Below are 22,031 nucleotides of genomic sequence, written 5' to 3'. Positions count from 1 at the left end.
CTCTAGCTCTCTCTCCCTCTCTCTCTCTCTCTCTCTCTCTCTCTCTCTCTCTCTCTCTCTGACTTTCATTCTCTCTGTCTCTCAATCTCTCTCTGTATTTCGCTCTGTCTCTCTGTGACTCTCTCTCTTTCTCTCTCAACCATTTAGCGGTGGGATTCTTTAAGGTCAGGCCAACAAGGATTTGCGTGTTGTTTGGGGCAGAAGCTAATATGGTTAGCTTTGAGAATTGTTGGTGCTTGGTTAAAGCTGTAATGGTTTTGCTTGTCTTTTTGTTTGGGAATTTGTTTCTTGAGCAGGGGTGTCAAACTAATTATTGTTGGGGGCCACCATGTAGTTATGGCCTCCCACATAGGACCGTTGTGATATTTCTCTTATAGTTGACACACTAGTTATGATAATAAACTTAAATTAACATCAACTCTTTGTATTGCGAGTTTTCTGTGGAAAATAGTCCTCACAGATGGTACATTTTGGAAATGTTAAATTGTAAGGCATTGCATTGCATAGTGATGTAATGTCAAGCAGGGAAAAAAAATGGCGTTAGCGCATGTCAGTGTTCAGGCTACGTTATATACTGCTTTGCATTTATCCATCATTTCTCTACCATTTATTCTGCTCAGTCGAACCTCACGCAAGTACTGGTAAAACATGACCCAATTCAAACACATATGACAGCAAAGGAGACGCGCCAATCACAAGGCCATTGTGCGGCCCAAATGTTTTTTAGAGTATATTTATTTTTAAGCAAAAACTTGTTTTGTAGAAGCAATTTTTTTGCGATTTTCTGTTGCTCTTCAGCCCTGCCATTATTCCACCCTGACGTTGTGTTGTCAGTGCGTTTGAATTTCTCAACAGTTCCGCTGTGCTAAATGCGAAGTGGCAACACCCTAAAGGCCAGGCCTCGCCGGCGGCCTTCCAAGGGAGAAATATCACAGGCAGCTGCATGCACATTTTAGATCCCACTTTGTACACCAAAGCAACCTTTTCCACGGACCCCAGCATCTGAAAGTAACCCCCCCACCCCTCCCCACGCGCAACCAGCTCCTCCCGATCTGATCAGATGACGTGTGCCCAGCCAAACACATGCAGGGAGATAACATAAAAGAACATTGGAGACATGAAAGCGCACATTGATTGTCCCTGTTCGCCTCAGCCCCAGCGGGCAGGCACACAGGCAGGCTGGTGGGTACGCATCCCCCAGTGCTGTGGCCAAGTTAGATACAAGAGGCGTGTGTGTGTGTGTGTGTGTGTGTGTGTGTGTGTGTGTGTGTGTGTGTTTGCGTGCTACACTCCCTGTGCCACTGCCTTAGGCCCTCACACATCCAACCAATCGAAAGGCCGGCTTCTAGCCACGCTGGGCTCCGCCTCAGGCCTGCGGCTAGATCCCCAGCCCCACCCTGACCCCCAACAAATCCCCCAAACCTCCCCGAAATGCACTCGCCGCAATGGTGACCATGTGACTGGAACCGCACACGCGCACAGACGTGTCATCAGTCTTCATGTTTTGGGGAAGTTCAGCCCCCAAAGCAAGTTTTGTTTTAACCACATGAAATTTGTCATGCATATACCCACAAAAAACTCTCAAGAATCCATGCCCGGAAAAACACAAGAAGTTTGCCAGTTTCCAAAAGGTTTTGTGCTAGCAGTTTAAAATTGGGGGTGGAAAGCTCTGGAATCCGGATTAGTCATATACATTTTGGTAGTCATGACTTTTACGGGTAGACCTACAAAAAAGCAGCCATGCCCGAAAAAGAAACAGGAAATCTGCCATTTTGGTTTGAAACAAGTCTGTTTGGGCATTCTGGCCTTGAAATGTTATCCATGTTTCTGCCATTTTTAAAAATAAGCCCCAGAAGCCAGTTTCACTTCTCCAAATGAATTTTGGCAGGCATGTCTATCATGAGTAGAGACACAACAACAAAAAAGCCTCAGGAGGCCATACTCAAAAAGACAAAGGAAGTCAGCCGTTTGGGTGTGAAACTAGTCATTCTGGATATTTTACCTTGACATTGACCAGTTCACTCAGTGTACCCAACCTCTTGCCACAAAGTCAGCTGGGATAGGCTCCAGTGCCCTGCGAGGATAATCATGAAAGCTATTGGAAGATGAATGGATTTCTTCTATTTAAAAAAAATTATAATAAATTCAGCCCTTGCAGTCAGTTTCCCACTTGTATTTTGCTGTTTATGTTTCCTATAAGTAGTCTCAACAAGCCATGCATCTCGGAAGCAAATAGGCCATTTTGTTTTGAAACTAATAATTTTGGCCATTTTCATCCAACATTTTATGGATCTAAAATGCTCATTTTTAAAAATATATTGACCTGTGTTTTTTTTTAATTTATTATTTTTTTTAAATTTAGATGCAGCAACAGGAACTGGCCCAGATGAGGCAGCGGGACGCTAACCTCACGGCACTAGCGGCAATCGGACCCCGCAAAAAACGCAAGGTGGACTCTCCGGGTGCCACCCCATCAGGGACTGAGGTAAGAACGAAACCGATTTCAAATCCTAAATCGAAACTACATGTCAACTTGTCATTTCTCTTACAAAAAGAAAGAAATGAATTGAGGACTGTACACATGGAATTAACACATTATCGTATATCATAGCAATCCTCGCACATCATGCTTATTATGCCCCGAGGGCCTATGAGCTATACAGGGATGACATTAAAGCAATTTGGAGGGATACTGTGAACATTCGAGTGATGATGTCGCAGAGCTAAAATGCTAAAGAATGAAGCAAATGGAAAATCACTCACATTAATACATAGAGGTGCGACATTGTGGGAATTTTCAAAGTTGGAATTTTTCCATGGGAATTTAAATGGAAGGTTGACTCAATTGGGAACTTATACATAGAACATTTCTGACATAGTTTTCCTGGCGCCATGGACAGTCATTACTGTTGGTCTTACACAAAGAGCCTAAAAATACATTTTTCAGAATATGGTCACGAATAAACTCATTAATTGGTGAAACCCTACAAGATGCTGCCAAAGCTAAATTTAAATATGAAAGTGGGACAATAATTGATGCCAGTGACGTACAGTATATTGAAGGGATACAGCTCGATTGAGATAAAAGCCTTGTATGTCAGGTGTGCTCAGGTAAGCCTGTGTTGTTAGTGGAAGTTAGGGAGTGCCTTCGCTGCATATGCATGGACATGGCGCACCGTCACATTTTTTTCACCGTCACATCAACTGTAAGCCATTTATTTTATGGATAATGACATAAAATGATTTTAATGGATAATGATGTAAAATGAGTTTAAAATATTCAACTGTTTTGTGACTAGCTTGTGGTATAGTTGCGGTTTGAACTTCAGAGTATAAAACCTAATAAAAGAGAAAATGACGAAATGATGGTTTTATAATCAATCCAAAAGCCATGCATACATACTGGAGCATTGGTGTGTTGATTGATGTACCTTTAAGGGGCTTGGCCTAGAAATTGACATCAGGATCTGGAGTCATTCGGGTTGGCGGGTGAGTTCAGTGTGAGCCTCAGCTCATTGTGAGTGTTTTCATTTTGGATGTGTGTATTTGACTGTTTGTCCTGTTCGATAATTGATTGAAAGTGACTGTGGCTCTCCTTGCCCATATGCAAGGGCATTCAAGTCACCTTAATTATTTCGTTTTTTCCCCCCACTTTACTCCAGTGACAAGTGAGTGAGATCGATTTGCAGATTGACAAATGGGCGAGTGTTCACTGTATTACCTTATGTGATGTTTTCATCGCGGCAATAAACAAAAGCATAGACTTGAGTGTCATATTCCGGGTCATATATGAAGTCATGCGTGGTTGCTGCTGCTGCTGCTCCACAAAGTCGTGTTTTCCCTTCGGGCGGTCCGCGGGAACATTTGAAATTCCACATATTCTGCCCGTATGTCTGATTCAACTCAAACGAGGCCGAGTTTTGAATGCAAAATCGTTCATTTAAATAACCCGCCCGTATCGAGCCGCCGTGTTGTCTCAGCATGCCGGGCTTTAGTAAATGTGGCCAGTAAAAAGGCATAAATAATAAAATAAAAGCATTACTTCTGCTCCTTGAGCGCAGTGCCGAGCTCTTTCACTATGTTTTAGCCTGATGGGTATCAGCCTGCGACCTTCTGCTGCAGTCCAAAAAAAAAAAGAAAAAAAAGAAAGCTGCTTTCCTAAATGCAGCTATACAGCATAAACATGAATATACATTGTTTTTTTTTTTTTTTGTTTTTTGTTTTGTTTTGTTAAATTTCCTGTTCATGTTTAATTAGCGAGGCATAAGCACAGTCCTCTGGAGTGTTTGCAAAGAAGGAAGAGGAGGGGGGAATCTTAACTTATTTTCACTTGGATTTCACCTCCTCACATTTCTTCATTTCACATGGGCTGTGAGAGCCAGCGGCGTTCTCTTTCCTTTCTCCAGAGCAAAGTGAATGTGACTTTTCTAAGGGGGTCACAGGATGCCTGCAGGCCTGTGGGTGTTACTGGACTGTTGCCTGCTCTTAGCTTCACTGAGGGGCTTGTCATAGATTTCATCTCCACAGAAATGAGCCGGGGGCTGCTCCCGTGGCCAGGAGCGCAGGCAGGCGGGCGGGCAGCCCGACGTTGCACAGGGCCCACGCTGATTATTTCCCTCTGACATCGCATCCTGAGCTTTTCCGCATGAATCCCAGACAAAGGCAGCCATTCAGTGCCATGCCAGTGCTTAAATTATAAGGCGGATAACGGCGTAGTTGAGATCCTGCTCCCGCAATACTATCCCGTCCCTCCCTGTTTGCTCATTTCCTCACCTCTGTGACGGAATGAAGGTGACGCTGTTTCACTCCCTTATTTTAATTTGAATGCCCAGGTTCTCCTGCTTGGAAGGCTCATCAGTAGATTTTTCAGATATCTGTATGTGACACGAACCAGATTGAGAGCAAGATATTCCTTATCCATGGCCTTATTCTCGAGAGTTGTTGTCAGGTCCAAGAATAATTTGTGGTGAATGCCGTGTGTCTTGTGCCAAAATAAAAACAACCAACTCTTGGTGTTTAAGAACTCTCCTCATCTGAAAAAACCACTTTCAGTGGTCAGCTGTCATGGAAACGCACATTTAGTTACCTTCCACCGTGTTCCTGTTAATGATATACCCCAAATGACTGAAGCGTCATTATTTGGATTTGATTCCATTTTAGATTCAATTTTAGAGCATGAATATCTGGTGTTGAAGGTGTAGTCTTGATATTTCAGTACTGACCCGCACATTAATGTTCACTTCACAAACTTAGCAAAGGTATGGATCATGTTATTTTGATAACATGTCCAGGGAATTTTGACTCTCAGTGCGAACACGACAGAAGTTAATCAAAGAGGGAAACTACTTTGGGTTTTATTTGTGCCAAATTATTAAACTTGGTATTGTATGTAATCGATAGTAAAATGTCTTATTTTACTTAAGTACATTTCACAATTTGTACTTTTAAACCTAAAACATGTAGTTGAATCAGTACCAAACCAAACAGTACCAAAGTCTTTTTTACACAAGCATCTGTACTACTTAAGTAGTGTGCGTACTTTTGCAACCGCCGAGGGCGATGAAACCCAGTCAAGACTGTGAGTGTCTGCAAACCGGGACGGAACAAAGGGGGCCTTACAGGACTCCGCAGGGAGGATTAGCTGCCAGAACCCAGCGGTGGATCTCAGTTGGGGGTCGCTCAGTCGTCCCCCCGTCAACCATCCTGCAGCCTCAACCCCCTAATCAGCACTCGGTGGCTTTTGAAGTCGGGCATAAAAAGTCGAGGGTGAAGCACCTTGAGGAAGAATGAGGGATGTAGCGGAGTGACAAAGGGGCAGCTGAGGGTCGACGCAAAGTTAACCGTACCTTTTGTATGCAATGCGACGGGGTGTTGCTCCAAGTCTGTCTTCAAAGGTCCAAATCTGGGGCATGTGGTTGATGCATCTGCCTTGCAGTCCGAGTGTCTGAATTTGAATCTCGATTTTGCATGTTGTTCCTGTCCTTCTGTGGACTTTTTACTCTGACCTCCTCCCATATCAATTTAAAAAAAATGCATGTTTGTCTATTTTCTATAGCTGTGAATGGTTGTTTGCCTGATGGACTGGCGGCCGTCCGGGATGCAGCCCTCGCCCATTGCCCAAAGTCAGCTGGGAAAGCTATCTCAATAAGTGGCATAGGATGCCAAGAGATGACGTATGTAATACTGTTCAGGAGTTTTTCCTGACAAAAATCATTTCCTGGTAACATTGGCTAATTGGTGTAAATCGCTAATATGCAAGCATAGAAATTAATTAAATCACTAGAATTGAGAGACATGGGTGCCTTGTAAATGTCATAATTGATTCATCCCTCCTCTTGTCAGTTATTGATGATAACAGCCATCTTGCTCAATAAAAGTAAATTTAAGGAGTAGAAATAATCCACAGAGTTAAGTAACTTGTCCCTAACACACAATGTACACATCACCGGACCTGGTGGTGTGAAACTAGAAGACGAAAAAGAAGTGTAGGCATGGAAACAATTGTGTGGCGTAACTCTGGTGCCGCTGCTAGTCTGCGTTGTCCGACACAACAAGGATTTACTACACACAGCACTCAAAGGCGTAATAACCGACCAGGATTCTGCTTTTGGCCGTAATGGTACATGAGATTGTAGTTTAAGGAAAGCCGTTTTAAACTAAAAAGAACAAAGTTTTTGTTTTTAGCTCTTTCACTTCCATCCCTCCCAGATGACATGGATTTTTGACATCTATCGCAGTCAGTCAGTGGTGGTGAAAGAGTTTTAGAAGCGGAAGTTTTGTCTAACCGGAACTTATTTGTTGCTGTCAATGTAGGGGTGCGTTCGGAAATTGTCTCTAATGCCCTGTGTGTTCAGAAAGTATATGCTTGTGGCATACCATCCCATAAATTTGACATAGTTGCATGAAGAAAAACAGCCCCCCCCCCCCACAAGTATATTATTTCAGGAATAAAGTTCTATTTTTTGGAACAAAAAATTGGGGGCTTATGTAAGGGGTCCCTGAACCCAAAATGTTTGGGACCCCCTTACATGTCTTGTGATTAATATGATTGCTCCTCTCACAAGTCAATCGCAATAACAGCAACCATGCACAATGGAAGGAAACGAAATGTCTCAAGATATGTTACTTCCACTCAAGCAACACAGCCATTTAGTTGTTGCTACGAGCGTCGATGCATCCTTGATACACTTAAGACTTATCATCCAGCCCCCGTTTGTAACACGGAGGGTCTTGTTTGTTGAGGCTTAAATGGCATTTCGTGGGGCGCCCTATCAAATCGCTTGCATTTTACCTTTTCCCTTTGAGGCCGAAGATCAGAAAGAGTGAGGCAATAGAGTGAGAAGGGTGGTGGGGGGAAGCACAAGGAAAATTGATGCCCTTTCCTCCAGCTAAATTAACAGGAATCACGTGGAAAACAATCTGAGTCTCCAATGAAGAAAAGGGGGAGTGGAGTGGAGGGGGGGAACCATTAAAATGAGCCCCGAGCTATGGACTGCACCCAATATCACTAAAGCTGCACTCACTACAGATGTGGAGGCTGGCTTACAGGCAAAACCACGCTCTGTTCTATAGCTACAATTAAAATCAACCTCGCTGCCAAAAGTGGGAGGGATGGGTGGTATGGAGGGGGTTAGAAAGGCAGACATGGAACATCAAAGACAGATTGAAATGTGTAGTCAGTTATAAGAGTGGTCTCCCAGCCCCCCCGAGGCCCTCCACGGTCCCCCCCTTGTTAATGAGAAATTTTGACCTCTGGTTTGTAAGTTAAACTTGTAATCTCGGTTAATGAAGTAAATCAATCCCAACTCTGCAGTGTCTCTCTTGCTTTCCGCCACCCTCTTGCCACTGTCCCTCCATCTTTAGCTCTTCTTCTTGGGGTCTTCTGCCAGACAAACAGGAAACTAACAGAGCGGCAGAGTTTCCGGAGCTGGAGGGAAGGAGGGAGGGCGCGCGTACAGTGCTCGGACCAGCCAGGGCGGGATGTTTTGTCAAGGGGACCGGTTGAATGAAAGCGAGAGGGGTTAAACACGGTTGTTAAGTGGGTCTCTCCTCCCACTGCCTCGATGTCTTTATCTCCAGTCAGGGGTTGGGGGCTTTGGTTGATGGTGTCATGCCTAACTGGAATGTTCTACTCCTCCTACTCGCCTCTCATGTACAGGGATGGCTTTAACCCTTTATTAGTGTGATGTATTGACACAAATATTGGCTCCGGTTTGAGTGGTTCGCTCATCTGGCTCACAGCTCTTAAGGTTCAGGGTTAAAATCTGCTACTCTTTAGATTGGCCAAAGGTCTGAATGTGAGTGTGAGTGCACCTCGCCTCATGGTTAAACCCGTTGGGATAGATTCTCGTGAGGATACGCTGTATAGAAGATGTATGAAAATCACTTTTACAAATATCTGATGCTGCTACCTGCATCAGACCTGTTATTCCTCCTATGAAAAAAGCATATTGAAACAACACGCATTTAGCACATGCAGTACTGTATCATCAGACTGTAATGAAGCCAAGGCATTCCTGCGTGAATTCACCCCCCTTCCTTTTCCTCTTGAACATGATTAAAAGCGGCTACAATTAGAGGCTGGCTATCGGTTTGATAAAGTTAAGAAGATTGTGATATTAATTTGACTCAGCTTCTCAAGACTATTGCTTGTTTGCAGTGAAGACCCACAGAAAGCTTTCGTGATGCTCGCAGGGCCCGCCTGCCTGGCTGGACGCCAGGAGCGTTAACTCGCTGCCCTTTGCCAACTTCCCTGTGCACCGCAGAGCACAGGTTAGAACACTTAGAATCCAGCACTGAACGGTATAACAGGAAGGCCGGAGCCGGAATTGAACCCTGCACCTCTGCACTGTGAGGTGGACGTGGTAACCATCACCGCACCACCGCAATTTATCATTCCCCATGAAATGAAAGCTTTATGACATAGATATTTAATAACACATTATTTCATATAGACATTATATACATCGACAAATATAAATTTCAGTAAAGTTAAAACACTGTCGTGCAAAGCAAAAACAATACATCATCAACACCTAGAAATTCTGCCAGCTCCTCTGGGCCCAAGCTCTGAACTGACGCTCAGTGGAAACATGTGTTGTGGTCTGGCGAGTCCAAATTTCAATTTTATTTTATTTTATTTTTTAAATCATGGATGGGGGGTCCTTCTGATCAAACAGGAAAGGGACCAATTGGATTGGTATCAGCACATAGCCAACATCAAGCAAGAATGGGGGAAAAAAATTCCACCTACAAAGCTTCAACAATTAGTGACCTCTGTTCCGAAACTAGTTTTTGAGTTGTGAAAAGGAATGGTGATGTAACACGGGGTGAACTTGCTTCTGTCCGAGCTTTCTTGGAATGTGTTTCAGGCATCACAATCAGATAAATTGAACAATAACTTTAGACACAGGGTCTACCACCCACCCAAGTTTAGAATGCTTAGTTTGGGACATTCATTTTGTTGAATGTACATTCACGTGTCTCCATAAATGTACATATTGGCACTTACAGTGTAATGGTCCTCTTTAGATAAGACACTTCTATACATCCATATTAATGCCGCTCGCTCACTTCGTGGCCCTGCAATAATGGTTAACTATACAGTTTTGACAACAAAGTTAAGCCTGGGGCGCTTGAAAAAGATACCAATCTTAAAGAAATTAATTACCTCCCTTGTTAATCTTGATATAATTAAATTTCTCAGAGAATGAATCCGTCCGCCGAGCCACTACGGAGGCGTGCTGATGGAGGCTGGGCTCTCGAGCTGCAGTCTGCCGGCCAGGGAAACACAGACCCACTCGTCCCGGCCTACGCCTATTGCGGGAGACAACTGTTCCTGGGGGGGACGGGACAAATACCAAAACCTTCCAATTTCTGACTACGTGAGAATGTGGTGGAACGGCACCAAAGCAAAGGCGCTGCTCATGAAGTTGTCAACACAACGCCAATTAAAGTGCCAAGTCTCTATAGACATCACTTCAACCCCTGTTATTACTTTTGTTGGAAAAATGGCAAGCATATAAGCATTTTGTCAAATATCTTGCACCTAAATATATCAACAATATCCATTTCTACAATAGCTGCTTTAGTGATTTGATTATTCAGAATCTTGCCATTTTTTTGAGCATAACGAATGCTAGTACATAACATTTTAGCATGCTCTTTTTTTTTCTTGAGCAATAATTCACCAGAAATGAACAGCCAAGTCATCAAGCTAAAATTTGGGTAAAAAAAAAATGGAATTCAGTTTGAAGCTTCCAATGAGCACAGTGGCCTGCTATCATATTTGAAAAGACTTAATTAAGGCTGTACTGCCAAAGGTGCATTAACAAAGGATTAAGCAAAGGCTGTAAAAACCTATGTACATGAACATGTCCGTTTTTTAAAATATATTTGCAAAAAATAAAACCATAAAAAAAAACTTTTCACATTGTCATCATGGGCCATTGTATGTAACAATTAGAGCGGAGAAAAAGTAATTTATTTCATTTTAGGACTAGTCTGGAACAAAGTGTGGAAAAAGTGAAACACAGTGAATACTTTGTGGATGCACTGTAAAATCATTATTCCCTCGCACTTCGTTTGTTCATGGTGCGATCTTATTATATGCTATGCGTGCCAACGGCTAGCATGTTAGCATCTAATCAATTCCAATTAGAAGTAGTATCTGAATACAGAGAAAGGCCTAAAATCCCTTTGACTTAGCACTTATTCAGGGTGCTATGCTAGCATGCAAATTGTGAGCATGTTAGCATTTATCACCGTTATTTATTGACAACCTAAAATAATGATACTATTACTGCTAATAATAATAATACTAACAATGAGAATAGTATTTACAATATACTTTTACGACTACTACTACTGCTTAACATATATAATTATAATTGAAGTATAACCTCTGTGTGCCCCTCTTTTTGCCTGGGAAACATGGTCGTAGGGGTCCTTATACTATACGGTTGGTATGTGCCATAAAAACACAGGCAACTCATTGCGTTACATTGTTGGTTGCCTTTGTTCTTTTTAAATGTTCATTGCGTTGTCCTCTCGCTCACACACGCTGTTGTGATTTTTTTTTTTTTTTTGTCCGCTTTCTCGCAACATGAAAAGAAAAACACCATCTAAAATTAGCTTGCAAAAAATGGTGGCCGAGAACAAACAAGGCGGTCCATTAGAGAGGCCCGGGTTATTGGCTGCCTCGCCTCTTCTGGTGGCGGCCCCATTAAAAGTGGTAATGTGTGCCCGCAGCCGTGCCTGGGGAGCCACGTGGGGGCCACGCCAGGCATATTTCACATGCATCACACACACGCTCATGCTGGAATTAAATAGAGCAATGTTCCCCTAAAAAAAGACTGAAGTACATCTCTTTCTGATGTGCGTCCCGGGCAAAAAAAAAAAAAAAAATTCATTGATCTCAGAATGTCCCTTGGCAATTATAAAATATTAAATCCAAGTCGCACTTTTCGTCTCAGCTTAATTTTTTTTTCTCTCGCCCCACCCCCTTTCCTTCTCTCCCTAGCTTTTCACTGCTTTTGACCAATTTAGACAAAAAAAAGTTATAAATGATCATCTTGGCTAGAAAAAAAAGAAACTCACTTTTCAACAGTTCTTTTGTTATGATTCTCGTATTGTTTTCGCCCATTGTTAACTGAGAAGGCCTGCAACCACATTTTCCACCAGGTCCATGTCCTCATTCACTCCTTTAACAGTGACATTTTAAATAGTAAATTACAGTAATTGTAACAGTACTTTTTAATGGTAATTTAAGATTGCCTTGCACCACATTAAGCATCAAGGCCTCTTTGTTTTTGCCTTCGTTACACCTTATAATAGTAACCATAGTAATAGTAATAACCATGACAAATTATATCATTGTCAAATGTAGATAAATATGACTATTTCGACGAAAAATATAAGAATGCTGCTGCCGTATATTGATGATGATGATGATGGTAATAATAATAATAAAATTACTAATATTTCTAATACTAAAAAGGTACCCACTCGTCCTATTACTATAACTGCTGCTGCTACTACTACTACTACTAACAATAAAACTACTCCTAATAATAATAATAATAACAACCATAATGATACTAAAACTACTCATAAAATTAAAACATGTACTTTTACGACTAGTACCATTGCTATAATATTAATACTTGAACTACCACTACTGCTATTACTACTACTACTACTATTACTATTAGTCGTAATAAATTGAAGAAAATAAATAAACGACAGTTTCTCCCCACACATGAAAAATGCCTAAGTACCTTAATCATGTTCTAGCATCGTAGCTCAGCCTACCACAGGGACTGCAATGTGTGTGTAACATTTTTTACTTCCGAGGCGCTTTTCCTGTCTTTCTTATTTAGCTTTTTCAGCAAATATTTTCAGTGCACTAGCCTCCTTGACCCCTTCACAACCCCCACAGATCCTCCCCCAAAATCGTGAACATGGCATGCATGTCGACAAATATCATCGGCCAGCTGTTTGACAACGACGTGGCTCATTAAGCCCCTGCGCTTGTTTGCCGTTTGCCTAATTAAGACGACAAATCTGTCGTCGAGAGCGTAACGTACACCGCGTCTCCTGCTCTTCTATACAGAGGAGGCGAGGAGAAAGGGATGGCATCCGCTCACTAACGCTCCATCATTTAGCACAGAGACTCTGATGTGGGAATTCGACATCCTGTGCTAATTAGGGAGGCCAATTAACTGTGAAAGTCAGGCGTTCTTTTTCTTTCTTTCTTTTTTTTTTTTTTTTTTGACAAATAATCTCAGCAGAATACAGACACCATTGAGAATGTTATCGGTTTTAAGAGAGGAAGACAGTTGGATTGTTTTTGGAGGTCTGCCACTTAGCATTAACTTGTTAGCAACGTTGTAAAAGGGCAGTCTTGCTTTCCAGTGGGCCCTCAAATTAAACCAAGATGGCTTCAAAACAATCATTTAACTTTCAGTTCCTGTTCAACTTTGCCATTGGACCTTGTAGAGTTGTGTGATGTAAGGATATATGTCGTCGGTTTGATATAAACCATCTGTCGTATGATATATATTGTTTATATCATGGATGATTATTATTATTATTATTCAACTTTTTAAGCTTATTGGCAATGTGTACATGCATGACTATCAAAAGACATGAAGAGATGCCTGCTGCAGATTTTGGAGGAAGATCATTTCCATCTGTATTCCATCTATTCTTAGATTTCCCTCGTCACTGTAGTTTCGTTTCCGCTGCAAAGTGATATTTAATATTTATTATTCATTTATGTGGTCTATATAAAATATGTATTTTATAAATAAACAGAGAACATATCCCAGAAAATTGTTTGTTTAGGATACCTACTCCTGATTTGGGCTTATTTCGGCAAGTTAACTAGTAGGATTGTACCAATTTAAGAATTGGAAGAACTGGAATTTTCCGCTTCAGACCTAAATGGCTGCTTCAAAGCAAAATGGCTGACTTCTTATTTTCTTTTGAGGCATGGGTTCCTGAGATGTGTAAATGCGTCCTGTCATGATCAACCTGTCTGCCCAATTTCATAACAATCAGTAAAATTGGTCAGGTGATACCTCCTTTTGTTTGTTGCTCGTTTGGGTGAATTCCTACAAGGGATTCATGAGTGTTTGGAATTTTCCTAAAAAGATTGCTTCAAAATGAAATGACCGACTTCCCGTTCAATCTTTGCATGGGTTCTTGAGACTCTTTCATGTGTCCTTTTGTCATAGAAATGTCCTTTTTTCTTTTCTTTTTTCCTATTTTACTTTCTGAGTGAGTTTTTGGGGTGGGTCATGTTGGGGCCCCTTGCACATTTATTTTCACCAGGGTACACCCATCTGGCAAAATTTGTGGGTTTTCGGGCATGTTGAGGTAATTCGTGAGAAGAATAAAAATAAACCGATTCCAAGAAGGATCATGTCTGTGTCTCTCATTCTCATTCTGATCATCTTGATTCATGATCACATGTATATTTTATTTGATGTCATCAATTATGGATTTGCTGGACTAATGAACCACTGATAGAACTTCGGCAGAGTAGTTGGGAATTGTTGGATGTGGCTTCTTGTCATTGGTTGGAAAAATGCTCAAGTCAAAATGGACCCAGGAATTAGACACATCCGTTGTGGTTGATGATATCCATATCCACACTGGTTTAGGTTAGGTTCACTGAGGGACTCTAAACTGTCTTTATGTGTGAATGCAAGTGCGAATAGTGATTTGTTCTAGATGTGCTGTGTGATTGGTTGGCGACCAGTCCTGGGTGTACCCCACCTCTCGCCCAAAGTCCACTCACGACCCAAATGAGGAAAAGCACTATAGAAAATGGTTGGCTGGATGCTAACTTTGCACCAAGACAGGCCATGTGGGGGCGCTCACTGTTCACTTAGCAGCCCCAAAACAGGAAGCCTTCATTGCATCGCAAATGGCCAAGGGTGTGTTCCTGAGCTATTTGGATACTAGGCATGCCGGAGGTGTGTTTACCGGGCTGCCGCTGGGCAACTCCCCTGTGGCGTCACCCGCCTCAGGTGTAGGAAGGAATAGACTTCATGTACAAAGTGTAATTATTGTAGCAGACAGGGTGTGGATTTAAAACGAGTCAATATGTAGATAAGCCTTTTATACACAGGCGCGCACAACCGCCTCGAAAATGATGCACGGTTGCCAAAATCCTGTGCAGGTAGGATGGAAGCCCTCTGGGCCTGTGGTATGGGGACGGCAGGACGGAACGGGCGTTCCAGAGAGATGGAAAACCGTAAGGCTTGCGCTAAATTCTTGCATCGATGGAATCTAAATCCTGACACGAAGCACTTCTGTTTTGTCTTAACAGTTCACCGGGAGGACATTCGCCACTCACAAGTAATTTATTAGCATCCACTTGAATGGCTCTTCATGTGTGTGAGTGTGGAGAAATCCACATGATCAGAAGTAGTGGGCAGCAGGTTCTTTTCATGTCCCTTAAGGCAGGGGTCCCCAACCTTTTTTGCCCCACGGACCGGTTTAAGTCAGACAATATTTTCAGGGACCGGCATTTAAGGTGTGGCGGATTAATACAACAAAATAATATGGTATGAGCTGCATGAAAACTGTGGTGTTTTCGAAATATAATAATAAACACAAGGAGCGTCTAATCTGGTCGCAACACTCTTATCGCTCTGGTAATGTTTAATGCCTTCAAAATACGATACAACGCAAATTCAAAGTGCATGAAAATGACGACTCACCACAGCCCCGAGCTTGATTTTCTGCAATCAGACAGTCCCATCTCGGAGTAATAGGAGACAATGACACCTCAAGTGTGTGGTTTATGTCCAGTCTACTTCGTAATTTTGTTTTAGTCGCTGTTGCTGCAGAAACTCCCCACCTCACACAGGTAGGATGTCGGAAATAGCAACAGTGCTATTGTGGCGATCTCAGAGTATTCAGACATAACTTTGATCCAGTTGTTTCGAACGTAACTTTTAAGGCCGCCGTCATTTGCGATCTCCAAGCAGCTTTTTTACTCATTTTGCGGGCTTCAGCATTTTGTTTTTGAGCGTCGTCGGTCACGTGACCGAGAAGTGTAGTTTGACGTGAGTCAAGCGTGACACAGACGGATGTAACAGAGAATCCGGTAATTTTTCAAAATAAAACATCTTTCGTATTCCGAAATAAATAAAACGGAAATAAGGCAAGTTATTTCTGTGCGGCCCGGTACCAAATGCCCTGCGGACCGGTACCGGTCCGCGGACCGGCGGTTGGGGACCGCTGCCTTAAGGTACATACTGTAGGCTTATGTACCCACCCTTTGGGCTGGTATTAGCCTTGCAGCTTTCTCCCAAGTTTTGAAGTGACTCAGCACGGACAAGATACCAACAGGGACAGTGCACCCATGTTCTTATCCAAATGTGTGGGAAAATTCAAAAGAGTGTGTGTGTGTGTGTGTGTGTGTGTGTGTGTGTGTGTGTGTGTGTGTGTGTGTGTGTGTGTGTGTGTGTATGAATATATATATAATTATTTTTAAATTAAGTTATCTTTTAGGATTTATATAAATAAACATAAAAAGTAAATAATAATAATAATAATAATAATAATAATAATGATGAAAAAATTGGATTTAAAGAAATAATAAGCAAGTGGAATAAATCACATTGAACCTTTTTATTTTTTGAAAAGCTGGACACCTACAAATCTTAGCTGACCTTTGTTACAAGTTACATTTGGATGATTTATTCAAATATTGTCAAGTATTTTTTTTCACTAAATGGTTACATTTTTAGTTATTTCTAATTCATATCAATCAATTAAAACAAATTAAAAATATTCATTTGAATTAATAGTAAATAAAACTACATTAAACTTTTTTCTTTTTTTTTGGGGGGGGTGCAAAAGACAGTGTAAAATTCTAATCTACTTCCCTATCACTCTGGTATTAAACTTCACAGTCTTTGCTGCTGCAGCACACACATAGAAATGACAAAAGCAAATAGCATGCTAATCGATAAAAATGTGTAAGAGACACTGTAGAGTTTCACCTATCGACTGATGCATTACTTGCATCGCGTTTTTTGCAGTTTCTCGCCGTACCGACATGAAAAACTCAGTCCCCTAGTAAGAAGTCGGGCTTGGTAGCGACAACTTGCAAACTCCAAACTCAAAGGACTGAGTGGAGATTCCCAGATGCTTTTCGCAGTGGCGCAAACTCATCGAGCAGACGCTTGTGTCAAAAAGTACAATTTAACAAAGTCAAAAAGTTACAACGATCCCACCCAAAATTCCTTTTGAACGATAATGACACCAAATGTACTAAATGTCAAATCAGCCGGGATCTTTTGTCTGAAGCTAGTTTATCTCTGAAAAACCAGCGCCGCCTCTTGCCCTAGCGGCGTGCCAGATAAAACACCGTGTCACTGGGGGTCACAAACGTTGGAACGAACCCACAAATATTCCATCACAATGTCGGTTCATCTTTCTGGGCCAGCTATATTAAACATGACTCCACGACTCTTCCGGTTCCCTCGGTAGGGCATCGGAATTTAATCAGAGCCGTTCTTGTTCAGGCAGTCAAGTCACATCAGGTGCGCGGGGACCAGCTGTGGTGGCGTACATCGCGAGCCCTTTAAAAGCGACACAATATCAAAAATGGCCCAGTTTATATCAATTTAAGATCAAGGATCACCACCTTCCAGTGTCTGCCATCTATCAAAAAATAGGAAAATGAAGGCATCTTCTTTATTCATGGGAACTGAGCTGAAATACCAAATGTGACATTTAAAAAAAATCTCTTTTCCTACCTTCATATTATTAAAGAATATGTTAAATGTATTTGAAAACAATAAATAATAATCAACAAACCAATTCCCTATTTTTTCTTTATTAAACAAAATTTCCTGGATACATTTTAGTGAATAAAAATAATAATTAATAAAAAAAAAAGAATAAATAATACATAAATAAATAGATTTATGTAATATTTTTTATTTTGGGGAACAACATTGGGTACCCTTCATTTTCTTTTTCTTATGACTGAATTAATTTTTTTTATATTTAATTATAATTCATATAATCAAATTGCATATCCAAAAAGCTAATAAAAATAAATTCCTTCCTTACTTATTTCAAACATTTTTAGTAAGCATTTTTAAAAAATATTGTATTCAAATTATAACACATACACAAAGCTTTGTAACATAATCAGAGCTGCTCTTGCACAGTCAGTTCGGGCACTCGCGACATCGCTGTAGAATGCGAGTCCTGTGAAGGCCAAACAATGTGAAATATGGCCCCATTTATGCTGATAAGAGATCAAGGTCTCCCATCCACCATCTTCATATCTACCGCGGCGTGTCTGCGCAGTCCCTTTTCACTTCATCACCTCTCTGCCTCATGCTAGCATACCGTCTCCGCTAATGAGACCATTTTTGGACGCGCTTGGTCATTTCCGCTTGCTACCTTTCTGATGGCTAACTAGTCGTTGGAGCATTTGTCTCGAAAGACATCAAAGGGGCGGACGGCCAGCCTCAACAACACCATCCCGCCACTATTAACTGAGTCGCCACCCTCTCATTCAACTTGAATTAAAAATTAAAAAGTGACGGTGCGCCATTGGACGCGCGGCGGCATGCGCAAAACCAACACGGGCTCATTAGCCAAAGCGCTTCTGAAGACGAGTGTTCCGACTTGAGACTCATTATGCTTCTCCTGTTTTATAACTCTTTAATTGGGTTCATTTTCTATATGAAACGCTTTGAATATTTAATGTGGGCAAAAAAAGTTGTACTTGCGATACTTGGCCCGTGTTAATCGTCCAGCTCGGAAAGCCATTAGCTACTCGGGAGTAACTTTTATTTTTTTGCGACTGTTATTTGTGGTGCTGCGTATACCCAAGTACTTCTAGGAACAAAACATCAGACTCTGAGGCTGCTTAGCTGCATTCGGCACACGGTTTTATGAACCAGTGCTGAGTTACAGTGAAATCTCAGTCCAAATCAAGGCATTCTGGAATGAAATGCGACACCTGTTGTGTGTTGGCAGGGTCGTTATTAGCCTGATAGAGTACCAAAAGGTACCTATTTGCCTAGAAAGAGTACACATACTGTACCCTAAGGTACACATTATAAGTACCCCATGGTGCATATTTGCCTACTAACAGTACACATCGTAAGGGTCCCAATATGTACCCTTGAGGGCGTTGTATCAGTGGCAAGCCAATGGACCCTTAAAGGTACCAATTTAGCACCGTATTTTCAGACAGAGTAGAGTGTCTCGAATATGTGCAGGGCACAATGAAGAGACTATGAAGCCCCTCACCCGTAGGTCACAACCTTTTCCAAAAGAATAAAGACCAAAAACGTACAATTAAAAACACCCAAGAGTGGCTGAGAACAAATTGTTGAGCTGTGAGGCTGCTTTAAGATGAGATAGGATAAGACTCCTGCTTTTGTGACTTGAAACTGTGCTGTCTTACAATGAAATCTCAAGATATTAAAGCATTCCGCAGCTTTTTGGCAAGTCCTACTAGTCCTGTGAAAAGAACAGTGGAGGACAGTTTTTCTATGTTTCTGTATCTGGCATTAGGTTGCCTCATAACCTTGGTCTCAGCTCCAGGTTGTGGATCCTTCAACAGGATAAATACCCCAAACATGCAGCTAAAAATAACTAAGAATTCCTAAGAATAAAACATGGGACACTCGTGATGCGTTGCTGCATCCTGCACGTCATTTTGAATCCACACAGCGTACAATGAAATCTGAAGACTATCAAGTCACACAAGATATATAAATCAGATGTATCGCGTTGTATTGTATCAGTCTCTGAAAAGAACCCTTGCAGACGGGGTTATTTTGCTGGATTTAGTCACAAGGTGTCTTGAAAGCTTGGTCTCAATCCGCAGGTTGAAATCAAAAACAAGTATGGCTAAGAACAGAACATCAGCCTCTGGGGCTGCTTTGCTACATCCGGCACAGCGGGTCTTAAATCTCTGCAGGGTTACAATAAAATCTCGAGACTAACCCCAGGTATTGTTATGTGTAATGCTCTGTGCTAGCGCTAACACGCCGCCACGATAACCAATATGTGAGCATCAATGTTAGCAAGCCGCTGTGCTAAATAACAGCTAATTAAGCCTTAAAGTGGCTCAGAGGGGTTTTAAAAAGTGTTTCCAGGCAGGGGAAGTTTGCTTTTGTTTGGAAGGCAGGTTCCGGGTGTTTAGCTGTGGTGACCTCGTGACTGTCTTCTGAGGAATTGTGTATGTGCGCCGCTCCCCCTTTCCGAACCCGCAGGAGAGTGAGCGCCCCCGGGCCGGGCCTTTCATCTTAGCGCTAACCTGTGGACTTTGAAACTCAGGGCGATGGAATTGCAGCTTTGTCAGTACACCGCTAATTAGAAAATTCCTGACCCGGAGCGAAGATGTTTTAATTATGTGTTGTGTCAACGAGTTTGCAGATTTAATCCGCCGTTGATACACACTGCTGCATTGTGGGAGCCAGAGTGGAACTGCGTCTTTCTTCCTCCCCGAGCCCACTACACCCTCCTTCCTTCTATTCACCGCCACCTTTGTCAAACGCCATCACACGCTCAAGTGGCCGACTAAGACGAGGAGCTAATGTGCTAGCTGGCAAAAAAAAAAGCTGGTCCGCTTCACCCCACACGTGCACGCACACGCACGCACACACACTCCTCCACAATGTGACAGCGGCTCTGTAGCAGTGAGTCAGTGCAAGGCAAGGAAGGAAGGGGTTAAGCAGAAATTGAGCGGGGGATGCTGGGGGGCAGCAGCGCTGCAGAACACAGTAGTGTTCGTGCGAAGGCAAGTCATTTCCCGAAACACTGCAGACACATGGCCTGCGGCGCTCCAAAACCTTTGGAGACCAAAATGGCTTGCAGGAGTTAGAAGTAATAAGGTGTTTTTTTTTTTTTTGGTTTTTTTTGCCTTCTTTCTCCTTGACTGAAATTCAGTGTGGTTGCTATGCATCGCCATAGAGCTCTCAAGCTGTTTTTGTGCTTTCTACCCTATAAACGCGATCTGGGAGCGGCCCTTTGCAAACATGTGCTATCCCTTTACTTGTGGAATAAATACAAGTAGTTTGTTGTGGAAGTAATTCACTCAAATCCCTTCAACATTTCTTTTTGTAGACCACAAGATGACAAAGCAGGATGCTGGCATATAGCTGTCTTGAAGCTGCGCAGGCCACAATGAAATCAAATGCTTATCTCATCATCCTTGAGCTTTTTGGCAAGTTTTGCCAGTTTTATGCAAGAAAAAAAAACTGTGGCGTTTGAAAGCTATTCTTATACATCCAGCACCGGGGTGACTTAAATCTGTGCAGGGTACAATGAAATCCCAAGACTAATCAGGTCCTTTTGAACACTTTTTGCAAGTCACGGAAACTCTGTTAACTGAAGCAAGAACTGAAGCAGAAAAAGAAAATAAGACTGATCGATGGGGCTATTTTTCTGCATCCTGCACCAGAGTGTCAGATCCACAACACGGTACACCGCCATGCAGACATTTTGGGACCCTTTACAATGGAAATGCCATAAAATGCATACCAAACCATATTACGGATGAAAACAGGACACTATGTGATATTTTGGAAACATTTAAAATAAAAAAAATCCTAAAAATGACAATCAAATGGAACTGAACAGTCCCACTTTATGAAAACAGGACACGACAGGTCAGCAACATCAGAGTGTTGCAAAAAAAAAAATGCAAAAAAACAAACGAAAAAAATGACGACTGACCCAGACTGTACTGCTCGGTGTAAACAGAAGGTCTTGAGATTTTATTGTGTCTTGCACATATTCGAGACTACTGTCAATATGCATTTTGACAAATTTATGTCTCATCAGTTTGAAGTTATTGCATTGAGTATTGGGGGGGTTTTCTTGAACACAAGGGTACCCACAATTGTTGTGACGTGGCAAATTATGCAGTTTTGTATTGTTTTGTGTGTGTGATTCTCAAAATGTTTTTGACTATCAGTGTATCATTCCAAGTCAAATATTTGATATTACGGGGAAAAGAAGCATCCATCTGTCATACCATATCTTGACCTACATTGCATTTTAACATCAAAATGGACTCAGCGTCCTTGACTTTTTCCTCTGTGTTTGGACAGCACCGGTCATTCCATAGAAGGGGAGCACGTCAAGGCAAACAGAGGCCTTTTGTCCATTCGAACCTCTTGGTGATGACGGGTGGACCGAACCTTTTCATACCCTTTCCCCCCCCGTTTTGGGTTGTGTTAATCTTGGCATCTTGGCTCGTTTGCTTCAAAGAGGTGCTCTGTCTTATAATCTGCTCATGTACATCTGTGAATTATTATTATAATTCTTGATACATTTATTAGAGCTGAATAAACTCCACATCAAATACATCACCCTGGCAATGTTGGAGTGCCCGGGGCCAATCAGCCGACATCTGTTAACTCTTTCAAAATGGCCTCATCCAGCGTGTCTGTGGGCGTTTGGCAAAGAGGGAGGCGGGGAGGGCAAGGCGAGAGAGAGAGAGAGAGAGAGAGAGAGAGAGAGAGAGAGAG

The 22,031-nt window shown here is 42.0% G+C and overlaps 1 protein-coding gene across 1 annotated transcript in view; it reads left to right on the top strand.

Annotated features, from left to right (window-relative positions):
• Positions 1 to 22,031, top strand: part of LOC109513977 (transcription initiation factor TFIID subunit 4) — an 84,086-nt gene that overhangs the window by 51,538 nt on the left and 10,517 nt on the right. The window contains exon 14 of the mRNA XM_019866751.1: positions 2,363 to 2,485. Within this exon, the coding sequence (XP_019722310.1) occupies positions 2,363 to 2,485 (123 nt within the window). The remainder of the gene's footprint in view (positions 1 to 2,362; positions 2,486 to 22,031) is intronic.

Source organism: Hippocampus comes, unplaced genomic scaffold (genome assembly GCF_001891065.2).
Source record: "Hippocampus comes isolate QL1 unplaced genomic scaffold, H_comes_QL1_v1.1 scaffold82, whole genome shotgun sequence".
Taxonomy (NCBI): domain Eukaryota; kingdom Metazoa; phylum Chordata; class Actinopteri; order Syngnathiformes; family Syngnathidae; genus Hippocampus; species Hippocampus comes.
Note: the sequence above shows the minus strand (reverse complement) of the source record. Positions and strands in the feature narration are given on the sequence as shown.